Here is an 11429-nt window from a genome sequence, read left to right on the forward strand (position 1 = left end):
AAATTAGATCATAATGATGATTATACAACTCTGAAGATACTAAAAACCACTTATTTGCACACCTTAAAGGGTGATTTCTATGGTATGTGAATTATATCTTCGTAAAGCTGTTATTTTTGAAAACATAACTGAAATATTCCCACTATGATTACTCACTGCATATAGACTGAAAGATACAACAAAGAATCCTTTTTAGAATGACATGCTAATGCCTCATTAATCTCCCATAAACAAAACAACTTTGAAAAAAAAGTATATTTAGAAAAATCTTAAGTCACAGGAAGAAGTTTGAATTAGTGTACTGTTTTTCCACCTGACTCCTTCTCTAAACTGTAAGCTCTTCGAGGACAGCGATTAAGGCTTTTCTCTCTATCCTCAGCCTAGCAGAGCACCACTCAAAAGCAAGCATTCAATAAATGTGTACTGAAGGAAGAAAGGAAGTCATATAACATAGGGCTCTTTGCTGTTTTCAAGAATTCTATATATACATTTATATGTAACTGAGCTTTAAAGATGAGAGGGTTCAGAAAGAAGCTTTTGAGAAGATGGCATTTCAGCACAATTCTGGAAGAGCAACAGCTTTTAGTACGGTGAGAAAGAGAAAAATACCCCAAATGGAGATAACAGCTCAAGAGAAAAAGCATGTTATATACCCAGTATGTTCAACAAATTGCTAGTAACCTAGTTTGGAGGGAACATGGATAGACAGTAATGGGGAGACACAACAGAGAGAAAAATGTTATCTAACTCGAGTGACAGAGAGATAATGAGGATATTAATAAAGAAAAGGAAAAGAAGTAAATAAGTAAGATAGGCAATGGGGATTTATTTTGGACAAGGCATAGAATTCCAGGATATATAATCTAACACATTACAAAAGATCTGTAATAGATATATAGGTGTGTGTGTGTGTGTGTGTGTGTGTGTGTGTGACACAATGTAAGCCAAGCAATAAAAAGCTATAAGAAAAACAAATAAGAGATATGAGAATGGGGTTTTTTTTTCTATTTCACTATACATCCAATTCTTACTCATTAAATTTTTAAATGCACTGAACTTTAACTAAATATCACCACTTACCTGTACTTCTCTGACAACCTGCAAACAATCAGGCAAGGAGAAGCCAATAGGTAGACCAACTTTAGCTGGTGTTTTGAATTTGTCTCCTATCTTAAATGGGACATCATCAAGGTAACTGAAAGTCCCTACAATCAAAAATAAAGTAGAAAATATCAGCAAAAATCTTATTTGTTTTGCTATAAACTTATGTCTAGGATACAACATTAATATATGCTATCCTAAGACTAGAAGTTCCTTCTCTGACTGCTTACCTTCTCTCCTGACCTCTAAAGAAAAATCCTACTTGATCTTATTAGGGTTTATTTTCAATTATACATAGTGTAAAAGCCAAAGTACTCAGAGGACTAAAAGGTCTCCTCAATGCTCATAACCTCTCTCGCTTCAATTCCTAGTAGTTGCCTCCTAGCTCACACTGCACTAAGTCACAGTCATAACTGGTTCAAATGCAAGTCAAAAATTCTGCACGGGCTGCTCTCTCTATCTGGGATGTTCTTCCCTCAGATATTCATGTGACTTATTTCATTACCCCCTTAAAGTATTTACTCAAATATTACTATCTCAATGAGGTTTACCCTGACCACCCTATTTAAAATTACTACCCCAGCCCTAACTGGTTTGGCTCAGTGGATAGAGCGTCGACCTGCGGACTCAAGGGTCCCAGGTTCGATTCTGGTCAAGGGCATGTACCTTGGTTGTGGGCACAACCCCGGTGGGGAGTGTGCAGGAGACAGCTGATTGATGTCTCTCTCTCATCGATGTTTCTAACTCTCTATCCCTCTCCTTTCCTCTCTGTAAAAAAATCAACAAAATATATTTTAAAAAATAAAAATAAAAATAAATTACTACCCCACCCTTACTGCAATACTCCCATGTTACCATCTATCTTTTCCCCATAGCACTTACTCCCTTCTAACATATTATATAATTCACTTTATAATTATACTTATTGTCTATCTTGCCCAATGGAACGTAAGCTCCTTGTAGGCAAGTATTTAAGATGATTTTACTCACACTAATGTAGTCTCAAAACCTACAACATTGCCTGGCACATATTGGGCATTTAGTAAATACTGTTGAATTGATGACAGAATCTCCACAAAAGAACCTCTTTGATTAGGATTTCTCTACTTCAGTAGGAATCACTTTTTAATTACTATAAAGAATTGCTCGTTTTTTTGTTTTCAAGACTACATTCTGGATAGATGTGTAAATATTTTAAGCACAGCACTTATGAAAAAAGGAAAGCCCTGAGCAATGTTGCTCAGTGGTTAGGGTGTCTACCCACATACCTACAGGTCACTGGTTCGATTCCTGGTCAAGGGCACATATCTGGGTTGTAGGTTAGATGCCCGACCCCAGTTGGGGCACAGGGGGAAAGCAACCAATCGATGTATCCCTCTCACTGAGATGTTTCTCCCTTTCTCTCCCTTTCTCTCCCTTTCTCTCTCTCTCCCCCTTCCCCTTCCACTCTCTAAAAATCAATGGAAAAAATAACCCCAGGTGATGATTAACCAAAAAAAAAAGGAAAACCATCTGAATCAGATTAGGGTTATCAAGAGACATAACTAAATGGCTTTAACTCCCTAAAGGTTGTCTGCCAACCCAGCCAGTGTGGCTCAGTGGTTGAGCATCAACCTATGAACCAGGAGGTCACAGTTTAATCCCCAGTCAGGACTCATCCCCAGGTTGCTGGCTCAGGGTGCAGGCATGATCCCCAGTAGGGGGCTTGGAGGAGGCAGCCAATCAATTATTCTTTCTCATCATTGATGTTTCTCTCTCTCCCTCTCCCTTCCTCTCTGAAATAAGTAAAAAATCCTATAATATAAAAGGGTAATATGCAAATCAACCAAAGGGCAGAACCAGTCACTATGACACACACTGACCACCAGGAGGCAGAAAGACGCTCAACGCAGGAGCTGCCCCCTGGTGGTCAGTACACTCCCACAGGGGGAGTGCCGCTCAGCCAAAAACCGGGCTCACAGCTGGCGAGCACAGTGGCGGTGGCGGGAGCCTTTCCCACCTCCGAGACAGAACTAAGGATGTCAGTCAGACATCCCCCAAGGGCTCCCGGACTTTGAGAGGGCGCAGGCCGGGCTGAGGGATCCCCGCCCCCGTCCTCCGAGTGCACAAATTTCGTGCACTGGGCCTCTAGTATTTAAATAAATAAATAAAGGTTGTCTGTCTATCACAGCTGAATAATACAGAAAGACCAGGACACCATCAGAGATTTATAGAGTCAGACAAAATGAGAGTGCTTCTTATATGACTCTCTACCTATACCAGAGGTTGGAAATGTCTGGCCCACAGGCTGTACAAGGCCCACGAAATCATTTGGTCTGGCCCTGCCAAGGTATTAGGGGTGAGTTAATGAAATGTCTGATCAAATATAGCAGGCTAATATTTAAGTTTATAATACTGTATGGCCCATGAATGATGTTATAAATATAAAAATGGCACTTGGCAGAAAAAGGGTTCCCTACCCCTGATCTATACACTCTAAACTGGACAATGGGTTCTTTCCTGGACCAGGTTTGTGGCTAAGTTACTGGTAGACCATCACAGACAATGAAACATACTTGATAAAATGAATTTTGACCCTAGCCAATATGGCTCAGTGCATCGGCCTGTGGACTGAAGGTTCCTGGGTTCAATTCCGGTCAAGGGCATATGCCCAGGTTGTGGGCTTGATACCCAGTAGGAGCCGTGCAGGAGGCAGCCAATCAATGACCCCCAATAGGGGGCATGCAGGAGGCAGCCAATCAATGATTCTCATCACTGATATTTCTCTCTCTCTCTCTCCCTCTCCCTCTCTGAAATCAATAAAAATATAAAAATAAGTAAAATAAAATGAGTTTTGCTTTTGGAATATTAGCAGCTACTAAAATAAGGTTTATTTCTGAGCCTCACACTAGTGTATTTTCTTGAGTACTAACAGACAGAATGAAAAACAATATACCTCTTCCATGAAGATGACTTCTTTCCCTTCTAAGAACTCTATAGATTTAAAGACCTAGCAAGGTCAAGATATATTTGTAATCTTGTCATCATTTCCAATCTTGTTGCAGATATTGGTCTGATACACCTGAAACCCTCCATCAGGAAAAAGACCCCTACTCTCCCCCTAGCTGGAATCAAAACATTGTCATTCAACTTGCAAATTAAATCCATAAGTATTCAATTTAATAATTTTCCTGGGGCATAACCATAATTATTAACACTAGGAAAATTTCCAAATTGGTCATACCCTTATAAGTACTGTTTTCTCAGCTGGCAATACCTATCACATTCCCACCCTTATTTACTTGATTAAAAAATTTTAGTCCTTTAAGAATGAGCTTGCCCTGGCTGGTTTGGCTCAGTGGATAGAGCGTCGGCCTGTGGACTGAAGGGTCCCGGCTTGATTCCGGTCAAGGCACATGCCTGGTTGTGGCCTCGTTCCCCAGTTAAGAGTTGTGAAGGAAGTCGCCCGATTCGGCGGATCTCCCTCCTCCATGCTGTTTTTCTTTCTTTATTTCTCTCTCTCTCTACCTCCCTCCCCTCCCTAACTCTCCCTTCCTTCGGAAACCAATTAAAAATATATTTTAAAAAAGAATGAGCTTAAGGAACACCTTCCTTCGCCGAACCGGTTTGGGCTCAGTGGATAGAGCGTTGGCCTGCGGACTGAAGGGTCCCAGGTTCGATTCCGGTCAAGGGCATGCCGATCGGTGATTCTCTCTCACCAGTAGGAGATGTGCAGGAGGCAGCTGATCGATGTTTTTCTCTCTCTCTCTCTCTCCCTTCCTCCCTCCCTCCCTCTCCCTTCCTCTCTAAAACCAATAAAAATATATTTTAAAAAAGAATGAGCTTAAGAACACCTTCCTTCTCCATCTCAGAACACCTAATTCATAACACCTCAGGTCTTACCTCTGTGTTATTAATAGTTCATTTCCATTGATAATATTTATCAAATGATGAGAAAGAATCATTGATCGGCTGTCTTCTCCACGCCCCCTATGGCGGATCATACTTCCCCCAGAGACTATAAGTGATCATTTAAATGTTCCTTAGTAAGGGATAAATGTCTCATCTCCACATCCCCCAAGTTCAGTATAATGTCTGGCAGATGAGATTTGCTAAATAAGTGAAGAACAAAGAAAGAAGACATGGTCTTATACTTCTTTCATATTTAACTCTCAACCCCACACTAACTCACATTCAATTAATATTAAAATTCAAAATTATTTACCTAAAATGGCAAAGCTAGTCATGAAAATGTTTTATTAGAGCAAGACACAGCACATTTATAAGATTCTGGACGAAGTCACAAAAATGTAACAGGTGAAAAAAAAATCACCTAGCTTGCCAACAAAACCAAGTGCTGATTACAACACTAAAACCTTCTGCCACTTATAAAATGCTTTATGCTATCGAGATTAAAAACAAAGCTCTTTTTAATTTTAAACCATTTTTATCTGTCTTCCATGAAAATGAGTGCTCAAATGTTCCTGAAAGTTATATTCTATCTTTGGCTAGTACCCTAATTGAAAACAAAGCTGAAATTAACATTTTCTAAGCAGTACTGGAAAGAATAAAATCAAGTTAACAATCAAAAAATTAAGTATTTTGCTTAAAATATGATACATATTACAAAAAAACCCTATCCATAGTAACACACGCCTCTACAATATACAAGTATAAGAAAATCTATCCACATTAATCCTAACAAAATTTTCTTAAACAGTTCTATTCTATAGTAATGAAAAATTTGGGGGAGGGGGACAATCTATAAAAAATACTAAAGATATCTGAGAATGAGAATATCTTTCAAGAAAGGTGTTCAGTTTCCTTGCCTACCTTTCAGTTAGGAAACTATAACAGTGTTACATACACTAATGACTTAATATTCTATAGATGGAACTAGGCCCTGGCTTAGGGACAGACAAGATCAACTAGAACACCGTTAAACAACTAACTTAGCACCAATTACAGGTATCTACTTTAAAAAGTAGTTTCAGCCTGGCCAGCATGGTCTGCGTTTGCGCATCGACCTATGAATCAGAAGATTACGGTTCAACTCCTGCTCAAGGCACATGCCCAGGTTGCAGGCTTGATACCTGTGAAGAATACCCAGTGTGGGGCATGGAGGAGGCAGCCAATCAATGATTATCTCTCCCTCTCTGAAATCAATAAAAGCATGTTTTAAAAAGTAAATAAATAAAATAAAATTCAGTTTCATTTCACTAACGTCAATGCCATGGTGATTTAGCACATCCCCTAACCTTCCCTTAGTCCACTTTGTTAACAGGGATTGAACGTTGTGTGATTATTGGGAGGAGGGGATAGAAATGAACAAAAAGGCATTTAAAGCGATGGCAACAACAAAAAACAACCTTTTGAATAATGGACATTTTGAATAATCACAATTCTGTGAGCATTACAAAGAATATATTTTGCAAATACTAGTATAACCATGCCTTAGGAACTATTCTTTTTTTTCAATACATCAGAATATCTATTTAAACCTATCAATTTCTTTTTTTCTCAATACATTTTCTTTTTAAAATAGATTCAATAAAAACTCAACCTACATGGACCAGAGAATTAAGCATTGTGGCTATTTCCTGGCTCACCCTAAACACCTTTAGTTTCAGTCTTTATTACTGAAAATCTTTCTAAAACATCCAAGCCCATTTTCCTATGTTCAATTTAGAAAACGAAAGTATATCTCTGATAACTGAGGCTATGGCAGTCCTTGAAGTCAGGTTCTGCACATCACTTTGCATTATATCATGGTGGAAGAGACTGGGCTGCATGTGTAATGACTCATTATAAATTTTGGGAAGGCTTCATTCTGTTCTCTTTCTTTCTAAATTGCTAATATGCTTATGATCTTGTGACCTATTTGTTTCTGAAAAAAAGGCTACAATTCCATGTGGAAGAGAAATTCCTAATAGAAGGAAACAAATGGATTATGCTTAATTCCGGTTTTACTGTTAATTCAAATTCATCCAAACAGGTTTTGAAAAAGAAGAACAGAACAGATCAAACTTAAAATTGTGTGGAAAATTTCAATTTCATGATTGGATATCACTACCTTAAAGGCTAAATCGAGTAACACTTGCAAAATCTGATAGATAGATGATAGATAGATAGATAGATAGATAGATAGATAAGAGTGTCTCTCTCTCTCTCTTTCTCTCTCTCTCTCTCTCTCACGCACGCACGCACGCACGCACGCACACGCACACAGATCTGCTCAGAGAATGTAAAGTAGGAAGGAAATGTTACTCATACCCTAACAAAAACAAGCCAGATAACCTGCAAAATGAGCTTTCTAATATACACTATAAGGCATTCAGTAAAAAATAAGACACACAAAGAAGCAAGAAAACATGATCCATCAAGAAAGGAACCAGGCTCAAATCCAGGGATGGCTAAGAAATTGGAATTATTAGAGTTTTAAAATAACTAATAAATATGTTAAAGGATCTAATGGAAAAGGTAAACATGTGTGAGCAGAAGGGGAATTTCAACAGAGATGGAAATATAAAGAGACAACTGGAAATGCTAGAAATGAAAAAAATGCAGTATCAGAAAAGAAAATTTTGATAGTTCATATGCCAGGCTATTCACTAATCAGATGATAATAATCATCAGAGGAAAGAATCAGAGAACTTAGGTCAAAAAAAATTTTTTTAACTGAATGGTGCCTGGCCAGCTGATTGGAGCGTGTTCCATACACCAAAAGGTTGTGGGTTCTACTGTCTAGTAGGGGCACGTTCCCTAGTCAGGACACATAGCTAGGTTGCAGGTTCGATCCCTAGTAGGAGCATGTTCAGGAGGCAACCAATCAGTGTTTTTCTCTTTCTCTCCTTCTCCCTTCCTCTCTAAAAAGCAATAAAAACATATCCCCGGGTAAGGATTTTTAAAAAAATTTTTAACTGAATAGAAACATAAAGAGAGAAAAAAAATGAAACAACCTTAAGAGATCTCTGGAACATTATCAAACAGCCTAATGCATATGTAATTAGAGTTTCAAAAGGTTAAGAAAAAGATAATGGGGCAGAAGGAATGTGATAAGAGATAATGGCTGCAAATTTTCCAAAAGTGATAAAAAAAAAATCAACCCAAAGATCCCAGAAGTTTAGCTAACTCTAAGCAAAATAAATACATAGAAATCACACCAAGGTACATAATAGGCAAAATGTTGAAAACAAAAAATAAAGAGAAAATCTTGAAAAAAGGGTGGCAGCATATTAACATATAGGAGAACAATTAAATGATGGTCAACTTCTCTACATTAACACTATAAAGCATTAACAAATGAACATTTAAAACCTTTTTCTATAATGTAAAATCCCTTTTTTATTACTAATCAGAAAAAGTATTTCAATATCTTAGCAGAAATTAAACCAAGAGCAAAATGCACCTCTTTAGAGGTGAGCTAAATGGTCATAAATTGGACAGCTTTTGAAAGAGGAAGTTTACTTTTATTAAGTCCAATTATAGAAACATGTTTTCCTAAATTAGAATCTCAAGGTACTTTTTTCAGATATTAAAAAAGTACTTTGTTGAAATATTTTTTAGAATCTCTTAAGTCACTTCTGGAAAATAACTTTTTTCAGATGAAACAAGTAGTTAATGAGATAAAAATTAAAGAGGATTGCCCTAGCTGGTTTGGGTCAGTGGGTAGTGTCTGCCCTCAGACTGAAGGGTGGGAGTTGATTCGGGTCAAATACCTAGGTTGACCCGAATCAACCCTGGATCCCAGCCCCCATTGGGGCACATGCAGGAGGCAACCAATCAACGTGTCTCTCTCACATTGATGCTTCTCTCTCTGTCTCTCCCCATCCCTTCCACTCTCTCTAAAAATCAATGGAAAAATATCCTCGGATGAGTATTAACAAAACAAAATATTAAAGAGGATTGACATTTTAAAGCACTAGAATCCAAGAAAGGCCTGATTTAAACTAAGCCAAGGGTTTGCAATGTACATAAGGACAGTATTTTAAAGGTCTTTGAAAAGTAACTGTTTATATTTCTCATTGTGCTATTTAAGAATACGGTATATGGTTATTAATGACAGTGGAATAAGTTCAACCTTGATTGGAAAGAAGGTAAATCAAATATGAGTCATAAGCGCAGCACAAGAGCTGATCAGCCCAAATATGTAAATAGAAAAAAGGCATTTTCATGAAGCAGTTACCTCCTTGTCCACACCCCAAAAGCCCTAGAAGATTTACATTTACTTACACACACACACACACACACACACACACACACACACACACACTCTCTCTCTCTCTCTCACACTGACCCCTCAATGGACGGAATATCTAATTTAGGGGGAATACTCTAAATTTTTATCAGATACTCTCTTGACCAAAAGATACAAGTCTAGCTATATGATGCTAGCCACTAAAACTGAAAAGATCAAGTATCAAGACACAACATAACTGGGGTTCCCATTTTTTACCATGCATTCTACACAAGTAGGCCAAGAAAGCAAGTCTATGTAAAAGAAGAATTAAAATGGATCACATTCACAAAGAAAACAGTGAGGAAAATCTATTTAGCTTCCTGAGAGATGGAGAAAATAGTTTTCGATTCTAGTCAAGGGCATTTACCTTGGTTTCGGGCACATCCCTAGTAGGGGGTGTGCAGGAGGCAGCTGATCCATGTTTCTCTCTCATCAATGTTTCTAACTCTCTATCCCTCTCCCTTCCTCTCTGTAAAAAATCAATAAAATATATTTATTTAAAAAAAAGATTGCCTATTATTCTCCAACTATTACCTTTAATTTCTATTTCTTAAACTACATGATATCTAAAAATAAGATTCTTAATCTAAAAACCCAACCAAAGTCACTGAAACTCAAGTAGGAGCTCAGAGTATTAAAGCAGAAGAAGCCAAAGAGAGAAAGAAAATTTTTTCTCAAATTTTACTCAGGTAGAATGTTTCATTCAACAATAAAACTCTGGTTAGGAATGTAAGAGATAGAGTAAGTTCCTAAAAAGCCTTTATTGATTAGACAACCTCAGATTATAGTCTCTCTAAATGGTTTAACGGAAACACATAACCTGGGGTCCAACTTATTTTCACTCCAATCAAAAAAGGAGTTCCCTAAGGTTAAAGATAGAAAGCTTTTCTTTTTAAATAAGACTCTTAGTTTAAATTTTTAATTTTTGCTATTTCCTCTCACAGGGTGTTTGCTCTCAGTCCTTGGCTCTGTCCTCTCTTTTTTCCTAAAAAAGGGAGGCAGAAGCAACTTCAGATCTGCCTCTCTTATCATTTAAGTACAATCATGGGTCACTTAACAACAGAGATACATTCTGAAGCTTTGGTAGGTGGTTTCATCACTGTAAAAACATCATAAAATGCACTCACACAAACCTAGGTACTACAGCCCACTACACATATAGACTATATGGTATAGCCTTATTGCTCCTAGGCTACAAACCAATATGTACAGCATGTTAATGCACTGAATACTGTAGGCCACTATAGCACAATGGTAAGTATTTGTTTATCTAAATGTAGAAAAAGTACAATAAAAATATGATATAAAAGATAGAAAACGATACACCTGTGTAGGGCACTAATCATGAACGACGCTTGCAGGACTGAAAATTGCTCTAAGTCAGTGAGTGAGTGGTGAGGGAATGTAAAGGCCTAGGATATTACTGTAGAATTTGTAAACACTGTACATTTAGACAATTCATTTAAAAAATTTTCTTTCTTCAATAAATTTACCTTAGTTTTACTGTAACTTTTTAACTTTATAAACTTTGCAATTTTTTTAACTTTTCAACTCTTTTGTAATAACACTTAGCTTAAAACACAAATACACTCTACAGCTGCACAAAAATATTTTATTTATATACTACGGGCCCAGTGCATGAATTCATGCACATTGAAAGGAACTGTGGACCACAAGGCTGCAGTAGGCACAGGGGCGGGTCTTGGCCTATCCTCCATGCCCCTGCCCAGCCCTCCCGCTATGTCTCCCCCCCTGGCCCCCCCCATCTGCAGTAAACCCCACTCCCGCTGCCACAACTCCCACACGCTGATGGCGCCGACCCCACTCGCACCTGCTGAAGGTGCAGAGCTATTGGGGCTGGCGCCAGCAGTGGGTGCAAGAAGGGCTGGCACCGTCAGTAATGCGAGTGGCAGCTGCTGCCCCGATCTCCCCTCGGGAGCCGGAGGAGGTGGAGAAGCCCTGAGGGGCAATTGGGGCCAGCAGCCACCACTCAAACCCACTGATGGAGCGGAGCGATCGGGGTCGGCGCCGGGTGCCAGCAATGGGTGAGAGCGGCAGTGCCGGCAGTGGGTGCAAGCAGAGCTGGCACCGGCAGCTAGTACAAGCCGCC

General features: G+C 38.5%; 1 protein-coding gene across 9 annotated transcripts in view; it reads right to left on the reverse strand.

Moving 5' to 3' along the window:
* UBAP1 (ubiquitin associated protein 1) overlaps positions 1–11429 on the reverse strand; it is a 38608-nt gene that overhangs the window by 12197 nt on the left and 14982 nt on the right. For 5 of the 9 annotated variants that reach the window (XM_006098761.3, XM_014464348.2, XM_014464347.2 and 2 more), the window contains exon 3: positions 1081–1205. The exons of the other annotated variants lie outside the window; for them this stretch is intronic. In XM_006098761.3, coding sequence (XP_006098823.1) covers positions 1081–1205 — 125 coding nt within the window. The remainder of the gene's footprint in view (positions 1–1080; positions 1206–11429) is intronic. 9 annotated transcript variants of the gene reach the window in all.

The sequence above is a fragment of the Myotis lucifugus genome, unplaced genomic scaffold (assembly GCF_000147115.1).
Source record: "Myotis lucifugus unplaced genomic scaffold, Myoluc2.0 scaffold_246, whole genome shotgun sequence".
Taxonomy (NCBI): domain Eukaryota; kingdom Metazoa; phylum Chordata; class Mammalia; order Chiroptera; family Vespertilionidae; genus Myotis; species Myotis lucifugus.